Source organism: Annulohypoxylon maeteangense (assembly GCF_022496945.1).
Source record: "Annulohypoxylon maeteangense strain CBS 123835 unplaced genomic scaffold GGS22scaffold_1, whole genome shotgun sequence".
NCBI classification, from domain to species: domain Eukaryota; kingdom Fungi; phylum Ascomycota; class Sordariomycetes; order Xylariales; family Hypoxylaceae; genus Annulohypoxylon; species Annulohypoxylon maeteangense.
This window is the reverse complement of record NW_025953248.1, coordinates 1,683,589-1,707,475: the sequence shown is the minus strand read 5'-3', so window position 1 is coordinate 1,707,475 and position 23,887 is coordinate 1,683,589. Positions and strand designations below refer to the sequence as shown.

Sequence of the window (23,887 nt, the reverse complement as noted above, 5' to 3'; positions counted from 1 at the left end):
CAAAAGGATACGGGCGTTCGGTGGAAGTGGGTAGTTGGGCAGAACGTATACAAGCAAACCTGGACGAAGGAATCTTCCTTTAAAATAGGGAGCAGTAGGCACAGTTAACAAATGCCAAGAATTGAAGTATCGGATTCGTAAACCTCTCGCTAATTATGAGTGCGCGACTGTGCTGCTTCGTCGGCATCTCGTTGTCGTATCTCAGCATTACTGATTTCCTTGAGCGTCTCGTTGCGCGTCTGTTTCTTCTGCGCCGCCAGTTGCGAGCCTAGCTTCCCCGCGTTCTTAGACGTTGCAGCTTGTGCTCTTGCCTGTATACGACGGTGTTTAGAATGATCGGTGTTCGTGAGAGGAAGGGGGACGGGGTAGAGACGGCATTACCTCTGCAGCCTCAGCTGCTCGTCTCCTAGCCTCGACAGCGTCGCTGCTAGTATCCGGTAACTTCGGCGGACTTCCCGCTCCTCCTAGGGTCCGAGGCGGGCCGCCGACCTGAGCGGGGACGGACGAACGTTCTGGTTGAGGAGGGGCGGAACCTAGGACGCGACCCGGCTGGGAGAAGTGGTCGCCGTCCGACTTGCCGCATATGTTTCCCATATCTGTTGCGATAGCTCGCTATGGATTTTAATCGGGCCGTTCTTTGGTGTGGGTGCGAGCGCCCAGGCTAGTGAGATACCTTATAAGGTAAGGTTATTCTAGCTTCCAGGTCGTTCGCTTGAATCCCGTCACGTTGAATCCTTTAAGGTGTGTGGCGGGTAGGTGAGACCAGGTGTTTACGTTGCTTTGTTTCGTCCGAACAAATGATGCAGTCTGTTTGCAGTAGCATTTGCTATGTAGAAAGGCGAAACAGACGTCTATTCTAGGTATGTGACGTGGAAGGTAGGGCTGTGGGCGCTGGGCGCTGGGCTGTGCTGATTGATGTTGAGGCTCAAGGGATCTCTACTAGGTATTAGGTAAGCGCCCCAGCGTTCTTACCGAACGAAGCTTAGGACCCTGGAAACACATGCGGGGCCAGAGGGGTAACGTGAGAACATGTCCACAGGTAGCGCATAAGTACCTACATAGGCATGTTTAGTGCTATATTTACCGGTTTTATACAGTGTAGGTACATACAGACATGGATCATTAATTCATCGGAAACGTTGAAATGCACTGAGCCTTAACATTTTTCTTTTTTAGTCAGATAATTGGACAAACAAACTCAGTGATGAAATATGGATAAAAGCATCATAGTGAGTAAGGTCTTATTATGTAAAGGGAAAATCTCTGCGGTTGATGTCGAATATTATATGTAAACGTGCATAAAGATCTAGATTGTATCATATTAACTTTTTTATTTCTTTCGGAACCAAACGAGCAGGTACAGGTTCGCATGTATGTGTGTGTTGCATGTGCCCATAGCGGGCGGGTAAGACCCACTCTATATGAGAACCTTGATGGCCATCTTGCACTTCGTCTGCTCGCGTCGTTTGCGCCTTGCTGACTACGAGATACCCGGGCTTGGGAAAATCGAACCCCACATTGGTAATTCTAACAAATCCACGCGAGATCATTGGTGAAGAGCAACGTCAGCCATAGAAAAGCGCAACACCGGAATCCAGCGCCCGGTCAGCACACGTTTAAACTTTAGGCACAATAACGACATTGGAGCATAAAGATAACCACAACAGAATACAGGCCTAGGCCTGGTTGCGTTTTGGAAGGGGAATGGACGAGGTTAATGAAGGGTAGGAGATTGATATCTTGAATGTCCTTGGTTGGGTCTGGTGCTATATCGTGGTAACTTTAAGCTAAAAAAAGTTATGAGGAGGCCGCTTCCCTACACAAAAGTGTACCACAACTGCTCAAGCAAGACCGACCACCAAGGTCCATCAAGGTTCTCAACTGCAAAACTGATTTCCGCCATTTGCCCACACCACCTTCCCTCTATCCTCTTAAATTTTCCATTTAAAAAGCCCGGACGACAAGAGCCTCAATTCATACCTAAAACATTTTTATTGTGGTCGGAGTTGATCTATCCGATCCCCAGATCTTCCAAGTTCCAGCTATCAAACGCACTGGCCAATATACTGACTTGATACTGGCTCTCTCGAATTTCGCTCTCCTTTCAAACTGCGCCTTGTCTCGTCTTGTTTGTAAAGTATTGGCGGAAAGCCGGTAATCCCTCACTTTAGCCGGGTCATGCTTAAACGGAACATTCAGCATGACTATCTACGGCAGGATGGACGACTCTGTCGATCCCAATGACGCGAGCTATGGCGGCATGCCCTCCCTCACTTCTTCACCTTCGATGGAGAGACTCGCCAGTTCTGTTGGATCTAGTCATCATAACTTTGACAATGCCTTCTACTCGCCGTTGTCTTTTGACACCATAGAACCTTCGTCTTTGGAACTCGTTCATACCTCTCATGACGATTCGTGCCTTGATAAGTGTATGGGTAATTATCTTCCCCAAGCGATACACCGGAACTCCTATGCGCCGCTTTTTCCTTCGAAGTCGCGGTTTGCCGTCCCATCATTTTCGTACCCCTATCATCTACCCGACAATAATGCCTTTCAATTCCCTCCACAACCTTTTAGCACTCTGTATTCGGATGCTTTTTCGAATATGGGTTTAAAATACAACCTAAGTCACGACAGCAGATTAGGACACCATACCTCCAGCAGCGAATCACTCATTGGCAACCATTTTAACGCCTCGGACCTAGGAATACCACAGCAACGCTCGGTCCCTGATGACTGTGCATCCATAAACTGCAGCAAATATTCGTGCTCAAGCGAGTGCTGTTCTACTCAGGTCTGTCAAGAAGAAGAATGCTCCGGTGATGGGACTCCCTGCGACGATCTTCATTGTTTCGACGGTACTTCTCAACCTCTTGACGATATGTGGGCTCTTAACCAAGGCTGGCATAATTCCCTACCGCCAGAGATGGTGCCGACTTTACACAACCAGCCTTGCAACCATACGAACACGGAACACGATGTCGCTATCACTTTACGGGATTTGAGTGCGCCAGGTGCTTCAAATACCCAGCAGCACCAGCAGGAGCAACAGGAACATGACGACGGCTCACAGTCAGCAGATTTTGCTCGCTCTCTATCCTTGCCCGTCCCTACTCATACAAGCCTTTCGCCCACCCCCGATGTAGACTTAATACCGCCTCTACTGGAAGATTCTTTGATGCAGCCGGGTAACATAACCGAACATATATGCCAATGGGTTACTACCCCTGAGGGTTCAGGCGCCCAGGGGAGAATCTGCGGGCATGTTTGCCACGACCCATACGCTCTTCACGAGCACCTATGTAACGATCATATCGCTTCGCTATCAAATAAGACGAAGTATCTTTGTCTTTGGAAGGGTTGTACACGTCGTGGTGATCAAGTATTTGCATCGCGTAACAAGCTTAGAAGGCATTTAGCAACACACACCGCTTGTAAGCTCGATCAATCTAGCATTTTTTTAGAAAAAAAACTGACAATAGTGAAGACAAGCCTCATAAATGTGAGATATGTGGTGAGGGATTCTCAGCACAGCAGGCCCTTGACCAGCATGTCAGAACACACACTGGCGAGACACCATATAAGTGCGACTATGAAGGTTGTGGCAAGGCTTTTAAACAGAAGAGCGCCCTAAGTACGTCCTCGGTCATCAATTGTAACTCTAAATAACGAGCTAACACGAAGCAGCAATGCACAAACGCACACACACAGGAGAGAAGCCGCTAGAATGCGATATATGCGGCAAACGGTTCTGCGAATCGTCCAATTTATCAAAACATAGAAAGACGCACAATCCCGATTTTAAATTCAAGTGTGATGAACCAGGTTGTGGGAGCCAATTCATAAGAATTGATCAACTTCGAAGGCATCAAGCGAGGCACGATAGACCAAAGAAGAAACAGAAGGCTCGCACTGCGGCAGGATCATCATCTTCCGTCTCTCCTACATTACCAGAAACGCCGCAGGATTCTATCCTGCTAGACCACGAGCAGCAGATTCGAATCAAAGTATAACGGCCTTAAATATACTTATAGGTAACCCGGCCTAAGCGTTAAAAATCGGGATCGGCGAAGGCACGCCAGAACACTTTTTGGGCATGACTATATTAATATCGTCAATCCAATCGGTGCATATCAGCGCAGGAAATGCCAGTCCAAGAGAAAGGTGCGCCAAATTCCGGCAAGGGCTAGTCAGCAGGACACTTGCTCGTTCATATACTTTGTTATAATACTACTTTGCGAGACGCTGGCCAAAGCGAGCAAAGTAGAAACAAGGATTTCAAAGTAACAGGTTTACAAGAGATAAGGAAACACTTGCCCTATATTTTAATCGGGGAACGAATCTATTCACGATCAGAGGAAAGGTTAGAGCAGTCGAAGAGTTGGATAACCTAAACGACGCGACCAGCATAATGGAATCCTCCTTCAGCCACTTCAACAAATAGCGCAGCAGATAGCGTGTTGCTTGCGGGCAAGGGGTTTTACAGCACAATCATCCATATCATTGAAGGTTTTGGAGTAAAGGCCTGGGTGAGGATGGGTATTATAAAACGCAATTTTAGAGGATTGCGGGAGCGAACAAAAGAGATCCATAGCGATTACTGAATTCAAAAGATATCTCAATTTCATTTGGGTGAACTACCTAATTATTCTAGTTGTGCGTGTCGTAATGTGTCTGCTAAGGTCGTCGATCGACTAGTCTTCCTTGATAATCTCGATAGAGTGCTAAATGGCCTTGAATGAATAGAAGAGAGCGAAGTCTACAACATCCCTAGGATGGCATACATACCTAGGTACTTTATATGCCTACATATTTAACTATTGTTAAGTACTGGTGAGGTAGGTTTACAGTTGAATAACTCCGTTCTTGAATGGATATCCTGGCAACTAATGTTGTAGAGTCCTCGGCAGACTATCGCTGTAGATGACGTCTAACGTTACCGTTTCTCGTATCAAATTACATGGCCATTGTTCATTAATAGGTAGTTATGGGAACCGGTTTGTCTCCTTGTCGAAATATGTCTGCTGGCTCTAAGAATTTGCTTGTGCCTGGGTAGGGTATTATGGAGAAGTCGAGCCGGTTGAGTCGATCCCAGGTAGAATTTCTACTCGCCATTTCGCAAATCACACATGAACGAATTCCTCGAGATTTGTTCAGTGCCCTAAGGCAAAGTTTTTGCATTGGGCAGCGACATTGACTGCGTAGTGTGACCTCATAAACACCTATGAACCGAAAAAGCCGTGTGATGCCATGCAAATATCAGGATTCCTCTTTTATGGAAGACCACGACGCCCATCCTCAACCAGGGTAAACGTCTGCGCGTACGTGCGCATCCCCTTTGCTACAAACAAACCAATTCATTTAAGCCTGCAGATACCCGTGTTGTTAGTTTGATGTCCTCGATTCCTTCCAAGTCTTTTAACTTTTAGCGTACCTTGACAGCGTATTTTCGCTGCGGGAAATGTGTGGCTCGCTTCTGCGTCTTCTCCAGAGTCTTGGAGCTCTCTTGGGGAGATAGGCGTCGGCGGATAGCGCGGGTCTGCTTGGGTCGGAGATCGAGGGGGAGGTACTTGTTCTTCTTGTAGAACAAGCGTAGCTGTGATCGCTGCTTGACGTTGACAACGGTAAGAACGCGGGCAATGGACTTTCGGAGGTCGTGACTATAGAACAAGATATTGTTAGTTTAAATTATTCGATGAATGATACTGTCTTCCACCTCGCGTGACTATCGTAGTGGGTTTCGAGGATCGTGAATCGCGATAGGTGGGGGAATATGGTGCAGCTAGACTTGGGACGAAGCATTTCAAACGTACATCTTGTTAAGTTTGCTTCCGGAGGAAACGACCTTCTGGATGCGAAGTTGACCAAGCTCGGTCTTGAGCTCACCCAAGGTCTTCAATAATTCATCCTTGTTCTTGTTCCAGAGCGCTCCGGTCTTAACCTTAGCAGTCGACTGCAAGTGAAGAATTAGCAGGTTATTTTCGATTGATTCGGCAAGTGCGCGTTGGTGGTCGCATTATAATTATCGGCATCGACTTACCATCTTGAAGAATTGCTGGTGGTTGAGACGAGTTGAGGTCGGGTGTCTGGTGAATGGTTATTTGAAGTCGTGAAATTTCCACCCAAAATTTTGGTAGACTGCGAAAAGAATTGAATTCCTCGTAGTAGGGTTGTGGGTTGAAAAGTTTGGTCAGGTGATTAACCGCTTTCAAGTTTCGGTTTTCGTTTTTAGTGCTGGCAGTTTAGACGAGAGAAAGTACGAAGTACATATGTACCCAGGTACACTTTCTATGAGCCACAATTCTAAAAGTGGCTGTGCAGAAAAGACCCTTGCTGACATAATACCAAATCCCTCCTTTGTCCCGATAATAAGATATTCATTAACCAGACCTTATGTACCGAATGCCAAGTATGGAAACCTCGAATTGTACCAGACCCAAATCATCATTTGCATCGTCATCATCAACTAGGTAGCCACTTACACGACTAATCTGGATATCCAGCTATCTGAAGATTCATTAAAGTCTATCATCACGAACACGACTTAATCCTATCGATTTCTCGTCTAGAAGAGTAACAACAATATCCTCTAATACGATCCGAGCATCCACAACGAACGATAGCTAGTGCGCTGCCTGTGAAACGAACTCCATTAGTGATGGTTGTGATTTTGGAAGTCGGCATTTATATCTAACTATTACATCCATATAAAGCTTGACCATGGCTGCCCCGACAGGGAACCAGGGCTGGGCTCAATTGCGCCAGCAAGCTCGGAGTTTAGAGTCTCAGGTAACAAGCACAATCGTCTTGCGCGGTTGTATAGAGGATACTTTGCTAACCCATTCGTGCGCAGACGGAAACGTTATTCCACACATACTCTCAGTTTTCTACTGTTGCCAATATCCCGGCGAAGCCGACTAAAGAAGAACGAGAAACGGAAGGAAAATTGGAGGAGATACTTGATAAAGTACGACTATCCTATTCGAAGAATCTATCATAAAATCATATCATTTTTCTTAGCTAACTGGTATTTAAAGAGGGATAGTGTGGTCAATCAATTAGGACGCCTACTAGATTCGGAAGCGAGCCTTACATCATCAGCTCTAAAACAGAATAATCTTTCTCTCCTCCGCGAGAAGCTCGCCGAACACAGACGAGACCTCGGGCGATTGCGGTCTGGCTTACAAGAAGCAAGAAACCGCTCAAACCTCCTCTCAAATGTTCGAGACGACATCCAGACATACCGAGCGAATAATCCCGAAGCCGCCGAGGCCGAGTACATGTTAGACGAACGGAACCGCATCGACAACAGCCACAATATGGTTGACAGCGTCCTCAGTCAGGCGTATGCCACCAACGAAAACTTCATCGTACAACGGGAAACCCTAGCCAACATCAATAGAAGAATCACCATGGCCGCGAGCCAAGTTCCTGGCTTAAACACTATAATCGGCAAGATTTCGGCGCGGAAGCGACGCGACAGTCTTATTATGGGTGGCTTCATCGCTTTCTGCTTCGTAATCTTCTTTTTCTTCTTGTAGACGGGTACAGTGAAGATCGACTTCCTCGTTTTTGTTTTCGGCGTGATGAACAAATACCTTGGCTTTTCGAGTTTGCATCATTGTCCTGCAAGGCGTTCGGGTGTTTTTAAGGCGGCCCCAGATTATGTTGTATAATACGAACGGAAGATATGTTAAAGAATTAGCCTTACGAAGTCTGTTGAGAGATAAGAATTGACGTTACGATTGGCATCATCATGTTTCAATAGGGGTTTTTGGATTCCGTTAGCGTCAAGCCACTTATTCACCTTCTTGACACATTAAAGGGAGGTGGGTATCGTTTTAATTTAGAGTATATAATGATACATAGCTTCCATTTCAACTTCCCTTCATCTTTTTCTCTTCATCTAGCAGTCTTTGAATACTGTAAGCCAATCCCTCACGTTCGTCAGCTTCGCTAGGACCACTGCCAGCCCATCGTATCCTACACTGGCTATCAACGAGGTATACGTAGCCGACACTTTTATTCAGCAGGCCAATGCTCTCTTGAATCTCATCCGAGACTCCCTTTCGCACGATAAAGTACCGACCCCAATTCGGCTCACCAATTCGCCTCCTAATACCACCTAAGAAAAGCTTTATCAGAAACGCCTTGAGCGAATTCTCCTCGATGTTGATCCAGACCCGTTGGGCCAGTTGCTTATTTTGCTCTAGTAAATGGTCGAGCATGGGATTGCTTTTTTTATCCACGAACGTCTTGACTTGATTCTCAGCCCACACGTTGCTGAATACGCTAACGACCGAGATTTTGCCCTTCAAGGTAGGGGTCGTGTCGCGGGGGTCGGTATCGCTCTTTAATAGAGTCCGGCCGTATACGTTCGGGAAGAACAGGGAGAGGTCACTTTTAAACATGCGCGGCGGCGCGATGAAGGTCTTTCCCTTGTGGAATCTTAAGTTACCCCAGTCGCGGAAATATGGGCGTGCCATCTTGCTCTTCCTGTGAGACGGCGACACATTAGCTATCAAATTTTCCAGCTATCTCCCAGCGGGTGAATCAAGGGTGCGGGGCGCCATACAGTTCCTCTCGTCTTTTTAAGTGCTTATCGTAGTTGACGAAGTCGTCTCGACGCTGTTTCAACGTCCGGTGATCTATGCCGGTATTCTCGCCCGGTTGCGGCGGTAGCGGCATGCCTATCGGCCGACTTAGCGGCTTCGGCGTGAACTCCTCGTGCCGCTTGCCATATCCTCTCGGCGCATCTTCTAGCGGAGAAGGAGCAATTACTCTAGGCGGTGCAGGTGAATTTGGTGTCGTCGTCGTCTTCGCCGTCTTCGCCTTAGTCGACTGGTGGTTATTAGTTTTTGTGGCGGCTTTTGCGGCAGCGCCTTGCTCTGCTAGAAGACGGTAGGAGGTGCTGAAAGCTCTCGATTGGCAGAGTAGGCATAAGAGCCTAGGTCTGCGGGCGAACGACATAATTCGATAACATAAAGCTAATAATACATTTGATTAGAAGGTCGTGGACTAGCGTTAAACGGGACGTCGCAAAATTTGGTGGGAGTTGGAGAATTATCGAATTATAAAAATTTATTACTTTATCGCTCATCAAGGTTCCCGGCAAGCTGCAGGAACGAACTCTGATTCCGATAGCATGGTCAGCCAATAGTAGTGGGGCAGGGCTCGAGCCGACGCTGCGGCAACAAGCGGCCCCGGATTCCGGATAGCGACGGCCCAATGTGGGGGATTAAGCGTCACTCGAGAAAGGCGGGAGGCGCGAAGGTAATAATAAGCATTACAGTTTACTCCTCTTCCTTCTTATAATCTTTTCCCGGATTTTAAAAATGTAATTCTCTTAATTGTTTAATTATTTTTTCTATATATTTGTATACATGATATTTTATATATAATGTTTCTTCAACGTAGTTCTCGCGTATTTCAACGGCAATGGCGAGTCTGCCGAAGCCTGAATCGCACTGCCGAATGTCAAGTCCGTGCCGCTATGATAAGAGGATTCCATTCTACTAGGAACTTACAAGTGGTAAAACCAGTTCTACTTGCTGATATTGGCGAAGGTAAATATCTAATTCTATTCCATTATATCTAGTTTGCATTTATCTAATTTGCATGTAGGCATCGTAGAATGTGAAATAATACAATGGTTCGTCGAAACCGGCGCTCGAGTCGAGGAGTTTTCACCCTTATGCGAAGTCCAGAGCGATAAAGCTTCCGTCGAGATCACAAGTCGATTCTCCGGTGTTGTAAAGAAATTGCATTATGAGGCCGGCGAAATGGCAAAAGTAGGCAAGCCATTCGTTGATATCGATATACAAGGCGGTGCAAGCCAGGAAGCTTTAGACGCTCTCACCGCCCCTGAGCCCGCGAAAGAAGGTGTCTCGGAACCTTTGAAGAGGGATTCATTCAGCCAGCCACCACAATCTACAGATAGAGTCGCCGAATCTCCGACGCAAATACAGTCGACACCCCAGGCGCCTCCGGTAAAAAAGGACAAAAGTAAAGCCATAGCTGTTCCCGCGGTTCGATTTCTGTCCAAGCAATTGAATATCGACATAAACGACGTCGAAGGGACAGGTAGAGACGGCAGGGTTATGAAGGAAGATCTTTATAAGTTTATCGAAAAGAGAGATTCCCCTTCCCGGTCTACTAAACCGGGAAGTCTATTCCGCAGCATACCGACAGACACGGATAAACAAATCGAAACTACAGTGCAACTCACTAATACACAACTCCAAATGTTCAAGACCATGACTCGGTCATTAACGATACCCCATTTCCTCTACGCTGATGAAGTCGACTTCTCCCAACTATATGAGTTGAGAAAGCGACTCAATAAGGTCGTCTCGCAATTAGCGGGAGAGGGAGAAATATCAAAATTGACTTACCTACCTTTTATTATAAAAGGCGTTTCCATGGCTTTGCATCAATATCCCATACTGAATGCGCGCGTTGACGTAGATACCGAGACCTCGAGGCCAACAGTTATCCATCGTAGCCAGCACAATATTGGCGTGGCCATGGATACACCCTCGGGGTTATTAGTACCCGTGATCAAGAATGTAGGAGCCATGAGTGTGCTCTCTATTGCTGCAGAATTATCTCGTCTACAATCACAAGCCGCTGCCGGAAAATTGTCGCCGCAGGATCTGAGCGGCGGTACGATAACCGTATCCAACATAGGTAATATTGGAGGCACGTATGTCTCGCCGGTCATCGTCGAGAAGGAGGTGGCGATCCTAGGCATCGGGCGCATACGCACCGTCCCGGCCTTCGACGATAAGGACAACGTCGTTAAAAAACACGTTTGCAATTTCAGCTGGTGTGCCGATCACCGCATCGTGGACGGCGCAACCATGGCTCGTGCCGCCGAGGTCGTGCGCAAGATTGTTGAAGAGCCAGATGTTATGACCTTGCACCTGCGATAATCTCACCTCCTTTTTCCCTCTCGATCCCTTGATGCCCAAGATAGACGTCGGTTGGGAGTCACACGAGAACGCCACCTGCGTAAGGCGTACCAGCTTTGCGTGCGGAGGAAGATGCGAGGACATGTATGATTTGATTTGGAGTATATGATATGTCATATACAGCACCATACAGTCGCAAGGCTAATGCGAGATGTAGCATGAGCAGAGCATAGCGTATTTCCCCCTATTACACAATGAGACAGCATTTCCGTAATACCTCCTCCCGCCCTTCCATGCTTCTAGTGCTGAGTACACACGTACATGCAGTCCGTCATGCGTATAAGCAGGTTGACGGACTTTGGGACTTGGCACCTATACATAACATCGTGGCGTCTGTCCCCCGGGCTGCTGTGCTTGCTTATTTCGATACCTTGACTTGAGACATTGGCATTGGTCTGCGTCGAATCCCCGCCGAGCCGTCGAATAGGAAACCCGATCGTAATTAGTAAGACGGTTTATTCGGATTCCCTTTCTTTTCTTTTTTTGTCTTTTGTCCTTTGTCCCTTTTTTTTCTTTTTTTTTCTGATGATCACGCGCGGGAAGCGGGATAGGACAGCCACGTACGATGCGGCATTGTGCGGTTCGATGCATGAGGCTGGATGTGGTAACGGTGCTAAGCCCGTCACCCGTTTCTCGCTGAGTTATGGCTTACGTAGGTGAGCAGGTACCTTCTCAAGACACCTTATTAATGGCATTCCAAGAATGGGGGACAGCTTTTCTTCTTCCTTTTCTTTTCTCTTTTCTGATTTGCATAGGTAGGTATGCACTCTGAAGTCATGGGGTTCGTCCAATGGCTATCTCGGCTGCCTGCTTGCCCGCCTTATATATGTCCCTGGCTGCATCTGGCGGATCTTGGGTGTAATGCAAGGATGATCCCACGAAACCAAACGGGTAACTGCTCGTGTCAGTACCTAGCTGCTTAGGTGTGTATGTACGTGCCGCGTAACGTAAAATGTGTGGATGATAGAAGATGCCCTTGTCGTCATGACTACTTCGCCGGACCTAACTACAACATAGGGTAGCTTTCGCTCACTAGATAGGGTCACCTAAATGCAGCTCGGCGAATCCTACAATCGCTTCGTATAGAACATATAGTCCATCTAATATTGTTCTTCTATAAACCAATGAGATAGATATATCCCCAAAAACTCCTGTACGGCAGCTCACGCTGCTTGCGTAATGCAATCATCCCAACGTTTCTATGCTTACGCCAAAGTGAATGATAAGACCAACTCCGGAACTCATATGAAGGGGTAACGCTAATCCTTGTGATATCTCTGCCGCTTGCTGTTGCGCCTACTGGTCCATGTCTCTTCTCGTGTCATGTTATCCCTTTCCATGTCGGCTTCATGCTAGCTTGATGCAGTTTCGTCGATCTTTTCAAGAACCTCGCCCAGTGCATCCCTCAGAACCTCATCTATCGGTCCACTCACATCGACACTTATCACGTCCGTCTCTTCTGCTGTTGGCGGTTCCAGAATCGAGAATTGGCTGTGAACCATGTTGGCCCCCATGTAGTGACCCTGTCTTAACCCAACACGTTTGAGAAGAACATCTTCTGGAGCATGGAGGTAAATGAAATGAAGTACAACGTCGTGCGAATAGTAAGGGGCCACTCTAATAACGTCTCGGTACTTGCGCTTAAGAGCCGAGCATGTGAGCACGACCCCCTCAGCACCGGACGCAAGCTGTCTGAGCGATTCCTCTCGCAGAAGCGTCAGCCAGTCCCATCGATCGGCATCTGTCAGAGGTATGCCATTGCCCATCTTCTCGATGTTTGCTTTCGGATGAAACTAGATTTCGATTTAGCGGTTTGCACAAACACGAAAGTAAAGCATAGTTTTTGCACGCTTACCTCGTCGCCCTCAATGTAGGGTAAGTTTAGGGCTGTTGATATATGTTTCGCAACGGTACTCTTTCCGCAACCGGCGGGGCCGGTAACTAGCCAAATATGGTGGTACTTGGGCGCTGAGTGGCCGTTAACCCTCGGAATAGAGTTATTCGACGTTGCCGGCACGACCGTACCGTTGATTGGTTTTGGGTTCGACGCCATAGTGTTCATCGTCGCGGCCATGCTAGCTGCAGATGAACAATTTCCGTTCACAGCAACGGGGTTGTCGTAGGTTAACATGGTCATAAATTTATAATTTTTAGGAATTTGTTATGAGATGATATGGTGGTGATTCAGTTGGAATTGTTGTTGTTCTTTTTCAGTGACGAGAGCCGCAAAACGGAAATGAGGGCAGATTAGCCACTTAGATGAGCCGAGCCAGGGGTATATAAGAGCTTTCAACGTGCACGAACAACGAGCAATTGTGGTTCATAGGTTAGAAAAAAGCAAACTTGACTATGTGCTTAGAAAAATAAAAAGATGAAGAATCAAATTACAGGAAATCGGGGGTAATTAAAGAAGCGCAATATGATAGAACTAGGGGAGATAGATGTGGACCATTAGGAGCGCCGGCGAAGCATTGGTTTTATAAGTGGGTGTCAGCAGCTCGGTAGCTGGGAGGTTTCGCACTTACAAGACGTGGAATGACGAAGTACCTAAAAAATGCTGGCTGTACCACACCCACAGTGCCGACGACGGCTGGGATGAGCAAGAAAAAAAAATAAGGAAAATTCAGCGAAAAAAAAAGAGCCTACCTAGTACCTGAGATCCCCGAGGCGGGCGGGATCAGGGATTAGTTTGGGCTAGACGCTAAAAGAAGTTCGAGAGAACGTCAAAGAAAGGCAATTCCTTTGGCGATGGACCAATCATATACGAGATTTCAACTCTCTTTGGGGCTCCAGACTTGCTCGACGTCAGGGAGGGAGGGGTGCTTTAGGGTGCGGGTAAAGGGGCCAAGAGGGTACTTGGACGGCCTACCTGGTAGTTTAAAGGATACTCCAGATGTATCCCATACCGACACTGCGTACATCCCATAGCATCCCCATATCATCCCCGTGGCATCCCATCACATTCTCCATCGAAATAATAAAAATAATAAAATAATTCTCGAGTGGGGGAGCAACATCGTCAACGCAAGAACCGATAAATAGGGCCGAGTTGAATGTAGGGAGGTGAATGTAAGGCAAACCAACACAAGTAAACGGCATCCACTAGACCGAGCCGTTGCTGTTCGCGCTGTTCGCTATCGATGATCTGCTACATCATCGTGTTTACCTGCATACCAGAATAGGTATCAAGGTTATCCACGATCCACGATCCATGGCTCTAGGCTTCGCTCGAGAGTCGTAAACGTATTTCCATCGTTTAAGGACTGTGAACGTATGGCTTCTTTCGAGCTTACCCAACCCACGATGCGGAAGAGTGTGGCTAGAACCAGAGTTCAATCATCTAGAAATCAAAGGAGGATGGAGAACGGCGAATGGTGAAGAAGGGAAGCTGAGAAAAGCAGCCTTTTGATAGGAGCCAACAATTCGAAAACCTAGATACTTTTCATATATACACAACAGCCGTAAACGGGGTTTGCCTGCTTTTGGTAGTTGATGAAACGCACTGAGCAGAACCGAGCTGCCATTGTTGAGATATTCAATAACAGGCTGAACTCCAAGCAGTTGTAAAAATTGAATTTTTGGGGATGACAGGAAAACGTAAAAGATATCCATCGGACTGTACATTGTACATCACCTAGTACTATACATTTTTGCTTTTACAGTTGGAGTTCGGGGCCGGTTTTTTGGGATTAAGATTTGGGGAAGGAGTTGACGATACACCGACACTACATGGTAAAAACCACTAAGGAGGAAGTAAATTCCCCCTTTTGGTTCTTTCCTTCGCTCACTTAGGTAAATTTCCCCGATTGCTCTTTTCGGATGCTTCGCTTTTGCTTTCTCTTTTCTTTTTTTTTCTCCAATTCTTTCCTTCTTCCTTTTTCTGATTTTTCGTCTTATCATTTAACTTTTTTTCTCTTTCGATGATTTAATTTTATACATTTATTAATTAGATCACGTTAGTTAAAATTGTTCGGGACCCTAATACCGAGGCTCTTCTCATCGGTTTCTGGTGCTACCCATCTCGGTACAAAAGCATTCTATTGTACAGTGTACCACTACGGGAATGTACATAGTACATACAGGAGATGTAACGTGGGGGTGGGTACGTAGTTACACACGTACTTAAATTTGATTTCACTCATTTTTTTCACATTAGGCTGATGCCAGATGGAAATTTTATCGAACAAAGCATCGAAGCCTGAGCTAACCGACACGCCAATTCCGCCCTAATGTGAGAATGGCAAAGTGCGGAGGAAAAAACGTGGTTTGGACAAGGGCGGACAAATCTATGGGTCACCAGCTGATCTCTTCCCTCTTCGATGGTACCTGATGATTGTACTCTTCAAAGTTGGCCTTACGAGTGAGCTCCTCAATATACGATATATCTAACAACAACCGCTCGAAGCGAGCTTGAAGAGATATGATGAATTATGACGGTATACCGGTAATTTTTCGAATACTATACGACAACGATATTACCATTACCTGGATCGGTAGTTATCTCTTAAGGAAGGCGATTCTTTGTCGTTAAAACCAGCGACAAATTGGCCACGAAAACTCTTGTCCTATTAAAATCCTGAATTCGACCAGGGCAAAGCCAAGGATGTACCATCGCATTGGACCGGGTCTTTGACGCCATTCTAGTGCCTATATTTGGGCTGTTACAGAACAATGCCATGTATCCCGTTCGCAACCAGAGGCAACCCAGAGGAGGTTTGGAAATAGAATGGGAGACGAAAGCATCGAAAGCACCCTCCTGTCGCAATTTATTACCTACCTGCAGGCAATTAAACAATAACTTCAGCTTGATAGGTGTGTTTCCCGTCACACCACCTAAGTACCATGTGGTATGTGCTACACGCTGCGCAGTGTAAAAGCCACCCTAACATTATATGTAAGTGTGCAACAACGGCTGATCATTAATAGGTTCGTTGTAGGTATTACCTGTTTTGTATCAGAAGTTAGCCAGGTTTTATACCTGGAGATACAACTACCAATACAAGGGCGGCCTCTTTCCTTGTTGTGCGTACCTACATACATCTAACATAGATGGGTGGTATTTTCAAAATGTTTAGATTACATTTTGATACCGATACTAATGATCACTAGGTGTTCGTATTGGTACCGCACCTCGAATTCTTCTGCTTCTGTCTCCTCTCCGTTCGGGTGCTAGTTCCGGTGAGTCCACTCTTTATGTGTCCACATAAATTGTCCCAATCCGCTTTCTATTCATGAGCACCCACAGTTATAACAGGGTGATACCATCGGCGTTAGTGGACCCGGGGAAGACGGGGAGAGCGGTAGGAGCTGAATATGTACTACCCTTCACCGCTCAATGGCACCCCTCTCGCCAATCATGCATCGTTATACTCCTATTTTGATCAAGTGCCTCATTCGAATACCAAGGTGAAAATGCCAGGCAGCGCCAAGACCAGGTCTGCATGATTCTTCACACATAGCATCTGTAACCTGCATATGACAGACCAGGCTTCCGAAGAGCACCCGACTACCTAAAATAGCTTCACCGTCTCCGCAAAACGGCAAGACCAGCATCAATAAGCTAGATGATATACCCACCATCGCCAAGTGTTACTTGATCTTGGGACTTGGGAACTTGATGCTCTTGCGAATGCAAGAATACTAGATATTGCTACTAGACGGGGTAGGATAGCAGGGAAAGATTCGGCGACTTTGATGAATCATAGCTGTAAGAAGTTTATTCGGCCTAAGCGGACGTCGAGAAATGCGAAGTATCGAAAGCCGGGGAATCAGCATGCAGGTAAAGGTCATGAGGTCCGTTTTACTGGGTTAAGGCTCATACCGGTGTAACATATTCAAGCCTTGCCCGCATGCTACATAGTATACAGCAGCGGGTGGTTCATGATCTGAACTAACGATGTGCTGCCATGTACCTAGCCGCATCTTAGCCGAACGAATATTCATATACTACTAGGTATTACACATATTCCACGTACCTTCATCGGAGTAGATATTCTACTATCATCTGAGTCAACCATTTTCTAACTTCAAGATACTTCGCTTCACGTAGGCTCTAACTACGTATTGTAGATGAGGTCATATCACGAAGATAACTCGTAGTTAGTGATCGTCGTTATTTGGACATCCTGACCTTATATCCCTCATTGAATACAAGCATCGAATGCCGGCACACTCGTCACATACTCGGCGGGCGAGTGTCCAGCCTTCAATTCCGCAGAATGTTCAAGGCTAAAACGCATGTTCCTCACATCTCTTTGGAGATTAGCTGATGATTTACCTCGCGATCCGTTTTTTTCCCTATAAGTGCACCACCAGAGTCTAACACATAATTATCAATGATCTTGGTAAAGGGTATGACCTCAGAGGCTCAGAATGTATTTAATTGGAATAGATTGTGATTATCTAATCTGCCCTATACGCCCGATATCGTTCTGTGGATAACCTCACTCGTAGCTGTGGCGTATTTGGAAATGCGGGGAGATATGAGTGACAAACAGGCCATTCTCAGCCACGGAAAGCTTTTGATGATTGGACCTATGTACCTGCAGAAACAGAGTTAAAACTGCAGCTACAGCGGCAACGGCAGATACAATTGCACATGTGTGGCTAATATTAGGTACCTACGCAGTCGTTTATGGGGAAGTTGCCTAGGACTTTGGTGCTTGCTTTTAGCTGCCTTGGGAAGTCCCCTCGTCTTGAAATCTTCACATGACTTTACTCTCTTCTTTGACTCGAGGTTTCCCTTCGATATCTCGAGTATCGAAACAATCAAAACAGCTAGTCCCTAGATTTCCTTTACGGTATCTCGGTCCATCTAACTCGAAACTCTCTGGTAATTATCCTCGCCAAACCACAATCCGATACCTCTCTTCCAAAATGGATGCCCAAGAACTCAAGCAGTATCTTGCCGATGCACCCCCGAGTGTCGTGAGGCTTGAGATAGAAAAACATTTTGAAGCTTTGTCCGAAAAGCAGAAGAGATATGCTCATTTTATAAGCAGGTAGGCATTTATTTGATCGATCCCATAGCAGTGCTTGAGCCTTGAGGTCAAAATTACGTCAGACACTAACAATTAATTATAGAGCATCGTTCTACGGTAGCAGGATCGTGGCCAGACAGATTTCACCCGAATCTGAACCAATAGTAAGTTAGGCGGCGAATTGGTTGTTCAGTCACTTTAGATAATATGTACTTAATTGTATTTAGTTCGATTTTATATTGGCTCTTCATAAAAGCAGTGGCGGGGATTGGAAAGCGCTGCAGGCCAAAGCAGGCATATCTGACGAAGAGCTTGGTTATTTCTTGCAATACGCCGCGCAGTTCCTAGGAAACAATGGCAATTATAAGAGTTTTGGTGACGCCAAATTTATCCCACGAGGCCCTGAATCTGCCTTTTCTGCGCTTGCTGCAACGTCGCCAGAAGCCCAAAAATTCTACGATGCCACTTCTGGGGCGATCTTCTCCACGGATAAGCCTTCGCTACTACATCTCGGATATCCGGAGCAAGGGCATATGACTACTTACTATCCGGGATCTCCTGATATCACCAAGGTTGAAATTGACGCTGTTTCAGCGTGGATGGAGAAGAAAGGGCTGCTTCCCGAGAACACCCGTCTTGTTCAAAAGAAGGATGGTTCGTTTGAAATATGGATTGCATCTGCAATCACTACGATTCCTGTAGAAGGCGGCGATGTTGGCAAGGAGACTGTTTTCAAAATTGAGGATGGTATATTGGCAGGGAAAACTATCACCTTGGTCTACGGTGATCACTCTAAGGAGTTAGCTGGCGCAACAGCCAGTATCAAGAAGGCTGTAGAAAACTCAGACAACGAGAACCAGCGTAATATGCATAGTGCTTATGCGAAATCCTTCGAGAAGGGTTCATTACTTGCCTTCAAGGCTAGTCAAAGGTTCTGGATTCGAGACATAGGTCCAATGGTCGAATGCAACGTTGGGTTTATCGAAACCTATCGTGATCCCGCCGGTATCCGAGCTGAATGGGAAGGATTTGCTGCCGTCGTTAACCTCGAACGGACTCGGGCCTTCGGTGCCCTCGTTGAGGCTGCTCCTACCTTAATCCCACATCTGCCATGGGAGAAAGATTTTGAAAAAGACAAATTCTTATCACCGGACTTCACGTCTCTCGAAGTGTTAACATTCGCTGGCTCAGGCATACCAGTCGGGATTAACATCCCAAATTATGACGACATAAGGCAAACGGAAGGCTTCAAAAATGTGTCTCTCGGGAACGTAATGAGTGCGAAGGCACCAGATGAGAAAATTCCATTTATTGCCGAAAAAGATCTTGAAGTCTATAAACGTTACCGGGACGGTGCCTTTGAAGTCCAGGTTGGCCTACATGAGCTCACGGGTCACGGCTGTGGAAAACTACTACAAGAGACATCAGAGGGGAAGTTCAACTTCGATAAGGAGAACCCACCTATCTCTCCCTTAACCGGAAAGCCGATCACCACTTGGTACAAGCCTGGCCAAACATGGGGTTCCGTCTTCGGGAGCTGGGCTGGTTCTTATGAAGAGTGTCGTGCAGAACTCGTCGCCATGTACTTGAGCTGTGAATTTCCTGTTTTGAAGATCTTCGGCTTCGGCGACGGCTCGATCGATATAGATGGTGAAGCGGGAGACGTGCTATACGCTTCATATCTCTCCATGGCTCGAGCTGGTCTTACATCGTTAGAGATGTGGGACCCGAAGAGCAAAAAATGGGGTCAGGCGCATTCACAAGCCCGATTTTCCATTCTCAAATGCTTCCTAGAGGCTGGCGATGACTTCTGCAAACTCGATTATAAAGGTGATGACCTAGCCGATCTCAAGATTAGCCTGGACCGATCAAAGATCCTCACAGCCGGCCGTAAAGCGGTGGGTGACTATCTCCAGAAGTTACACATCTTCAAATCAACAGCCGATGTTGAAACTGGAACCAAGTTCTACGCTGATATGACGAATGTCGATCCGGAATACTGGGGAAAGAAGGTTAGAGACGAGGTCCTGCGGAACAAACAGCCTCGGAAGGTATTCGTTCAAGCCAACACATATTTGGACGAGGCAACCGGCAAGGTCACGCTGAAGCACTATGACGCGACCCCCGAGGGCATGATCCAAAGTTGGGCTGAACGAGATGTCTGACTGGACAATGGATGTCCTGTGATTCGAGAAAGGAGTTTGTTATAAGCATTAAGAATTTGGCATACTCGGCGGTAGGGGTTTGGAAGGTGATTTATATAGCCCACTCGAAACGAATCATAGACATTCACAAGAGAAACTCGTGATTTAACAAGTTAATGTGATACTTGAAAGCCCTCTGAAGGATTGACCTATAATTGGATAGTGGAGATCCCCTTTACTTCCATTCATGTCAGTAATACGTAAATACCATCCACTCAACAGAATTGTCCTTTTTTTTCTTTTAAAAAAAGTGCCTTGATAGTCGTTTATTGACTAGAACCTCGATTACAGACGCCAGAATCAATGTGACCGATGCCTCAACGTCCAGATGCAATTGGCAAAGCCAGCCCAGTTCCGCGATCCGCCGTCCGCAAAGTCATTTAAGTGATTTTCTCTAAAGCAAATCCCATTCCCCCATAAGGCCCCACGGAATCTACCACTTCATCTCATGCGGCTTGTCGCCCTTTCGGAGACTGAAAGAGCTCGCAAGGTAGCTGGCGAGCAGGTCTACCTTCTTGATGTTGGCGATCAATGCCTGATCGATGGTCTTCTGGTCTGCGGCTCGGCTGGTGCTGATCTCCTTCTTCTGTAATATCTTATATTAGCTCATGTCCCGCAACCCGAGTTCGAGTATATCCTGTCATATCGTACCTGAGGCTTCTCGCCCTGCTTGAAGAAAGCTTCCTCGCTCGCCTTGTCCTTAGCCTTGTCCCGGGTGAAGTACTGGGCTTGTGCGACTTCGTTAATCTTGCTCTCGTCTAAACCCTTGAGGTCGATCTTGTAAGAGGTCGCGATGACGTATCGAGCGTTAACTCGTCGTAGGGGAACACCGTTGATCTTGAAGGGGCCGGTAACCAAAAGGACACCCTGGTCGAGGCTCTTGAGGAGGACTACGCGCTTTCCTCGGAAGCGACCAGCGAGGAGGATAAGAACGGTACCGGGCTGGAGAGACTGTCGAGGGGCCCAAGGTCGGAGGGCCTTGCGGACCTATAGAAAAAGTGATGTTAGTAAAATGACTTAGATGCAATGATAGTAGATTGTTGGTAGATATGCGGTTCTTCTGGGCCATGGCGATCTTGCATGTGCATGTGCATATGCTAATTCGATTGTAAAACTGCGTGGTTGTGAAGTTGGGATATAATATCATAGCGGCTTCGGACTGTGTATGATTTTCGCGATGGCCACATAATGTGTTTTTCTCCATTCTCCGTTCTCTTAATTGCCCCGTACATTCTGCTCCTGCGAACACGACATATCGACCAAAATCTCAAAATTAAATCATCATGGTTGCAACTCACCGTCTTAGGCTTGGCCTCATCATCGGCAGGGTACCACTTCTGAGCCTTCTGGGAAGGGTGAGGGACCTCCCGGGTCGACTTTCCGAACGTCTTCTTTATGGTCGGTTGCGACATCGTGAAGGTTGTCGGAGAGGGAGGTTGTGTGGTGGGTGAAAGGGAATTGGCAAGTTCCTCGATTTGTTGGATGTTGCTTGATTGCGAGGTTCAGAAATTCCACTTCGCGCAAAAAGATTCAATTCAGTTGTGGGCTTACTAGGTAGGCGAAGCCCTGGTGCCACCCACTGAGAAATCTAATGCACTAGAGTGGGGTAAACTGTGGCTGGTGAGCTATGTACGGAATTTTGCGGCGACCGAGTGAATCAAGCAGTCAAGCCACATTGTCCAAGGTACGTCGGTACTTAGCACGAACCTAAAAAATTGGAACTTTCAAGAAGGCACCAACGATGGATTACCGGACTCCTGCCGTGCGGGTAGTGACTTCACACCGTTTCAGGTAAGTCCACGGTACCGACTCCGACGTAGTCATTAGGTAAGCTTTGAGCTCCTGCATTTGCTTGACGAAGCTATTGCAGCCTTGCACCTGGCACCTACCTAGCTTTAAAGTAGACTTTACATAATTGCACTCGCCATCCCACCATTTCTTCATCCTAATTCGATCTGAACATTTCGTACTTCCTCCGTCATACAAGGCTTTAAGTCACCATGTCTGTAATACCCATCATAACGTTTAAGGCGGGCATCTGTGATATCGATGTATGTATTCCTTTTTCCCTTCCTAAGTTTATTGAAATTAAGAAGCCAAACGCTGACAGCACTAGCACTCCGAAAGACCCTACAAGATCAAGGCTTCACCACGGCCTGGCTATATCTACCTCTACTCCGAAGATGGTGAGTATTTATCACTACTAATCGCTTAGGATATCATTCAATTGCTAACGTATACTTTAGAACTGCTTCACTTCTGCTGGCGCGAGCGCAGCGCTCCCGCCGATAACCCCGACCTAGATCTCGTAATGGTTCCTACTGATGGCCACTTCGTCCCCTACGACCCGAAAGCCCAGCCTTCTCGAGCTATCAAACCAAACGGTCGTGTCTTCGTCCTCAAATTCCTCTCCTCGTCCCAACGTCACCTATTCTATCTACAATCGAAACCCCAAGGTAGGACTGGAAACCCTCGCTGGTTCAGTCCTCGCGATCTCAAGATCGGAGATATCGTCGATAAACTCTTGCAGGGCGAAGATGTAGATGTTGCGCGCGAGCTCGCCTCGATCAACAATAGCAACAACGATGACCGACACGGAGACGATGACGACGAGGCTATGGAGGACGTTGAGGGCTCTAGTGATCCTCGCGGCGGAAGCGGTGGTGCTGGCGCAGGCGCGACTGGCGGCGACGTGCGGGAAGAGGGAGAGGGTGCGCGAGAGGGCGGTGCCGACGGAGCTCGAGCGTAGGTTTAATCCCTTATTCTTCGTTCACGGCGTTATTGGGAGAGGATTGGGATGAGATTAATGCATACACTTGACAAATCAAAATACCAGGCAAAGTGCTCAGGGGTCTTCGGCCTGCTGAGCCGCCATGTAGTACTACTAGATACGAAAGCCTCAAGAAACATGATACGTTTCTCAGTCTCATTACTTTGGTCCTTACTTAGCAAGTGAATCATATGCTGACATAATGTTAGTGCCGCCGGAGGCGCATCCGATGCTGCTACAGCAGTAAGAAACTTCTTAAACTCGTTACAAGGAGGGGGTAGCGGCGCAAGCCAAGGAGACGGAAAACTATACCCGCTTCTTTCGGATCTTCTTACGCCACCCGTCACTGTCCCCATGGCCCGACAGGCTGAAGAGGAGCAGGTAGACAACCTACTTAGCTTCCTTCCCCCCTCGGTCCTCATTCTCTCTCAACAAGCCAACCAAGGAGATTCTACAGCCGAACCTACGGCCGCGGCGATACAAGCTGCTCGGGAAGCGATGAGCCTCGGCCAGAAGAAGGCGCTTTTAGAAAAGGTCTTACGGAGCCCACAGTTCCATCAGAGTCTAGCGAGCTTGACGATGGCTATCCGAGATGGCGGCTTGCCCAGCATCGCGGACGCACTCTCAATTAAGGTAAAAAATGGAGGATACTTAAGAGGAAGCCAGATGCCGCTAGGTGGCGGGGATGCTGTGGAGGCTTTTGTCGAAGGTGTTAAAAAGACCGTCCAGGAGAAACAGTAGATAAGATTTGATACTCCTAGGTTATACTATTTAAACAGAGAACCCCAGGCGGTTAATAGATGCACACAGTTGATCTTGGTGTATAGAGTCTATCGTCACTCTCCTATACTTCTGGATACGATTCTGTGATCTATCTTTTTCTTTGCCTTTTTCAAATTTTGCAAGTGCTCATAAGTATTAAACATAGTAGTCTAGGGAACGTGAAGAACGCAATTATAC

The 23,887-nt window shown here is 46.9% G+C and overlaps 10 protein-coding genes across 10 annotated transcripts; 5 read left to right on the top strand and 5 right to left on the bottom strand.

The window, feature by feature from the left end:
- Nucleotides 1-32: 32 nt before the first annotated feature.
- GGS22DRAFT_6796 (uncharacterized protein) lies at nucleotides 33-881 on the bottom strand. The gene is made up of 2 exons (XM_047967769.1): nucleotides 382-881; nucleotides 33-311 (listed from the first exon to the last, which is right to left on the bottom strand). Exons 1-2 carry the CDS (start codon nucleotides 592-594, stop codon nucleotides 150-152), a joined length of 375 nt encoding a protein of 124 aa, XP_047823808.1. The 5' UTR covers nucleotides 595-881; the 3' UTR covers nucleotides 33-149.
- Nucleotides 882-1,930: 1,049 nt separating this feature from the next.
- Nucleotides 1,931-4,223, top strand: GGS22DRAFT_6761 (uncharacterized protein). The gene is made up of 3 exons (XM_047967763.1): nucleotides 1,931-3,434; nucleotides 3,488-3,634; nucleotides 3,688-4,223. The coding sequence occupies exons 1-3, from the start codon at nucleotides 2,201-2,203 to the stop codon at nucleotides 4,011-4,013; spliced, it is 1,707 nt and encodes a 568-aa protein (XP_047823807.1). The 5' UTR covers nucleotides 1,931-2,200; the 3' UTR covers nucleotides 4,014-4,223.
- Nucleotides 4,224-4,972: 749 nt separating this feature from the next.
- Nucleotides 4,973-6,183, bottom strand: GGS22DRAFT_149647 (60S ribosomal protein L35). The gene is made up of 4 exons (XM_047959174.1): nucleotides 6,041-6,183; nucleotides 5,814-5,953; nucleotides 5,435-5,660; nucleotides 4,973-5,367 (listed from the first exon to the last, which is right to left on the bottom strand). The coding sequence occupies exons 1-4, from the start codon at nucleotides 6,041-6,043 to the stop codon at nucleotides 5,362-5,364; spliced, it is 375 nt and encodes a 124-aa protein (XP_047823806.1). The 5' UTR covers nucleotides 6,044-6,183; the 3' UTR covers nucleotides 4,973-5,361.
- Nucleotides 6,184-6,421: 238 nt separating this feature from the next.
- On the top strand, nucleotides 6,422-7,709 carry GGS22DRAFT_6740 (V-snare-domain-containing protein). Its single transcript, XM_047967755.1, has 3 exons — nucleotides 6,422-6,789; nucleotides 6,854-6,967; nucleotides 7,038-7,709. The coding sequence occupies exons 1-3, from the start codon at nucleotides 6,721-6,723 to the stop codon at nucleotides 7,539-7,541; spliced, it is 687 nt and encodes a 228-aa protein (XP_047823805.1). The 5' UTR covers nucleotides 6,422-6,720; the 3' UTR covers nucleotides 7,542-7,709.
- Nucleotides 7,710-9,047, bottom strand: GGS22DRAFT_6737 (ATP10 protein-domain-containing protein). Its single transcript, XM_047967752.1, has 2 exons — nucleotides 8,576-9,047; nucleotides 7,710-8,496 (listed from the first exon to the last, which is right to left on the bottom strand). Exons 1-2 carry the CDS (start codon nucleotides 8,968-8,970, stop codon nucleotides 7,878-7,880), a joined length of 1,014 nt encoding a protein of 337 aa, XP_047823804.1. The 5' UTR covers nucleotides 8,971-9,047; the 3' UTR covers nucleotides 7,710-7,877.
- Nucleotides 9,048-9,286: 239 nt separating this feature from the next.
- GGS22DRAFT_149644 (2-oxoacid dehydrogenases acyltransferase-domain-containing protein) lies at nucleotides 9,287-11,224 on the top strand. The gene is made up of 2 exons (XM_047959173.1): nucleotides 9,287-9,566; nucleotides 9,625-11,224. The coding sequence occupies exons 1-2, from the start codon at nucleotides 9,401-9,403 to the stop codon at nucleotides 10,932-10,934; spliced, it is 1,476 nt and encodes a 491-aa protein (XP_047823803.1). The 5' UTR covers nucleotides 9,287-9,400; the 3' UTR covers nucleotides 10,935-11,224.
- Nucleotides 11,225-12,024: 800 nt separating this feature from the next.
- On the bottom strand, nucleotides 12,025-13,442 carry GGS22DRAFT_6703 (carbohydrate kinase). The gene is made up of 2 exons (XM_047967741.1): nucleotides 12,829-13,442; nucleotides 12,025-12,766 (listed from the first exon to the last, which is right to left on the bottom strand). Exons 1-2 carry the CDS (start codon nucleotides 13,108-13,110, stop codon nucleotides 12,326-12,328), a joined length of 723 nt encoding a protein of 240 aa, XP_047823802.1. The 5' UTR covers nucleotides 13,111-13,442; the 3' UTR covers nucleotides 12,025-12,325.
- A 4,407-nt stretch (nucleotides 13,443-17,849) lies between these two features.
- Nucleotides 17,850-20,118, top strand: GGS22DRAFT_183315 (putative dipeptidylpeptidase III; the record flags this gene model as incomplete). The annotated part of the gene is made up of 3 exons (XM_047964073.1): nucleotides 17,850-17,974; nucleotides 18,057-18,117; nucleotides 18,181-20,118. The coding sequence occupies 3 exons, from the start codon at nucleotides 17,850-17,852 to the stop codon at nucleotides 20,116-20,118; spliced, it is 2,124 nt and encodes a 707-aa protein (XP_047823801.1).
- A 137-nt stretch (nucleotides 20,119-20,255) lies between these two features.
- On the bottom strand, nucleotides 20,256-21,697 carry GGS22DRAFT_149639 (ribosomal protein L6e-domain-containing protein). Its single transcript, XM_047959172.1, has 3 exons — nucleotides 21,456-21,697; nucleotides 20,809-21,144; nucleotides 20,256-20,743 (listed from the first exon to the last, which is right to left on the bottom strand). Exons 1-3 carry the CDS (start codon nucleotides 21,567-21,569, stop codon nucleotides 20,591-20,593), a joined length of 603 nt encoding a protein of 200 aa, XP_047823800.1. The 5' UTR covers nucleotides 21,570-21,697; the 3' UTR covers nucleotides 20,256-20,590.
- A 260-nt stretch (nucleotides 21,698-21,957) lies between these two features.
- GGS22DRAFT_149636 (proteasome complex subunit Rpn13 ubiquitin receptor-domain-containing protein) lies at nucleotides 21,958-23,759 on the top strand. The gene is made up of 4 exons (XM_047959171.1): nucleotides 21,958-22,208; nucleotides 22,274-22,343; nucleotides 22,404-22,902; nucleotides 23,137-23,759. The coding sequence occupies exons 1-4, from the start codon at nucleotides 22,158-22,160 to the stop codon at nucleotides 23,666-23,668; spliced, it is 1,152 nt and encodes a 383-aa protein (XP_047823799.1). The 5' UTR covers nucleotides 21,958-22,157; the 3' UTR covers nucleotides 23,669-23,759.
- The last annotated feature ends 128 nt before the right edge of the window (nucleotides 23,760-23,887 follow it).

Excerpts from the sequence above, each read along its gene's own strand:
- GGS22DRAFT_149644 (XM_047959173.1), top strand. The coding sequence starts at position 9,401 with ATGTTTCTTCAACGTAGTTCTCGCGTATTTCAACGGCAATGGCGAGTC. Across the intron at positions 9,567-9,624 it reads ACTTGCTGATATTGGCGAAG|GCATCGTAGAATGTGAAATA; the intron begins GTAAATATCTAA and ends ATTTGCATGTAG.
- GGS22DRAFT_149647 (XM_047959174.1), bottom strand. Across the intron at positions 5,661-5,813 it reads GGAAGCAAACTTAACAAGAT|TCACGACCTCCGAAAGTCCA; the intron begins GTACGTTTGAAA and ends CTTGTTCTATAG.
- GGS22DRAFT_6737 (XM_047967752.1), bottom strand. The coding sequence starts at position 8,970 with ATGTCGTTCGCCCGCAGACCTAGGCTCTTATGCCTACTCTGCCAATCG. Across the intron at positions 8,497-8,575 it reads TTAAAAAGACGAGAGGAACT|GAAGAGCAAGATGGCACGCC; the intron begins GTATGGCGCCCC and ends GCCGTCTCACAG.
- GGS22DRAFT_149639 (XM_047959172.1), bottom strand. The coding sequence starts at position 21,569 with ATGTCGCAACCGACCATAAAGAAGACGTTCGGAAAGTCGACCCGGGAG. Across the intron at positions 21,145-21,455 it reads ATGAGGCCAAGCCTAAGACG|GTCCGCAAGGCCCTCCGACC; the intron begins GTGAGTTGCAAC and ends CTTTTTCTATAG. Across the intron at positions 20,744-20,808 it reads AGCAGGGCGAGAAGCCTCAG|AAGAAGGAGATCAGCACCAG; the intron begins GTACGATATGAC and ends AAGATATTACAG.
- GGS22DRAFT_149636 (XM_047959171.1), top strand. The coding sequence starts at position 22,158 with ATGTCTGTAATACCCATCATAACGTTTAAGGCGGGCATCTGTGATATC. Across the intron at positions 22,344-22,403 it reads CTACCTCTACTCCGAAGATG|AACTGCTTCACTTCTGCTGG; the intron begins GTGAGTATTTAT and ends CGTATACTTTAG. Across the intron at positions 22,903-23,136 it reads GGTGCCGACGGAGCTCGAGC|TGCCGCCGGAGGCGCATCCG; the intron begins GTAGGTTTAATC and ends ACATAATGTTAG.
- GGS22DRAFT_6761 (XM_047967763.1), top strand. The coding sequence starts at position 2,201 with ATGACTATCTACGGCAGGATGGACGACTCTGTCGATCCCAATGACGCG. Across the intron at positions 3,435-3,487 it reads TTTAGCAACACACACCGCTT|ACAAGCCTCATAAATGTGAG; the intron begins GTAAGCTCGATC and ends ACAATAGTGAAG. Across the intron at positions 3,635-3,687 it reads TAAACAGAAGAGCGCCCTAA|CAATGCACAAACGCACACAC; the intron begins GTACGTCCTCGG and ends AACACGAAGCAG.
- GGS22DRAFT_6703 (XM_047967741.1), bottom strand. The coding sequence starts at position 13,110 with ATGACCATGTTAACCTACGACAACCCCGTTGCTGTGAACGGAAATTGT. Across the intron at positions 12,767-12,828 it reads CCTACATTGAGGGCGACGAG|TTTCATCCGAAAGCAAACAT; the intron begins GTAAGCGTGCAA and ends ATCGAAATCTAG.
- GGS22DRAFT_6796 (XM_047967769.1), bottom strand. The coding sequence starts at position 594 with ATGGGAAACATATGCGGCAAGTCGGACGGCGACCACTTCTCCCAGCCG. Across the intron at positions 312-381 it reads GAGCAGCTGAGGCTGCAGAG|GCAAGAGCACAAGCTGCAAC; the intron begins GTAATGCCGTCT and ends CGTCGTATACAG.
- GGS22DRAFT_6740 (XM_047967755.1), top strand. The coding sequence starts at position 6,721 with ATGGCTGCCCCGACAGGGAACCAGGGCTGGGCTCAATTGCGCCAGCAA. Across the intron at positions 6,790-6,853 it reads CTCGGAGTTTAGAGTCTCAG|ACGGAAACGTTATTCCACAC; the intron begins GTAACAAGCACA and ends ATTCGTGCGCAG. Across the intron at positions 6,968-7,037 it reads TGGAGGAGATACTTGATAAA|AGGGATAGTGTGGTCAATCA; the intron begins GTACGACTATCC and ends TGGTATTTAAAG.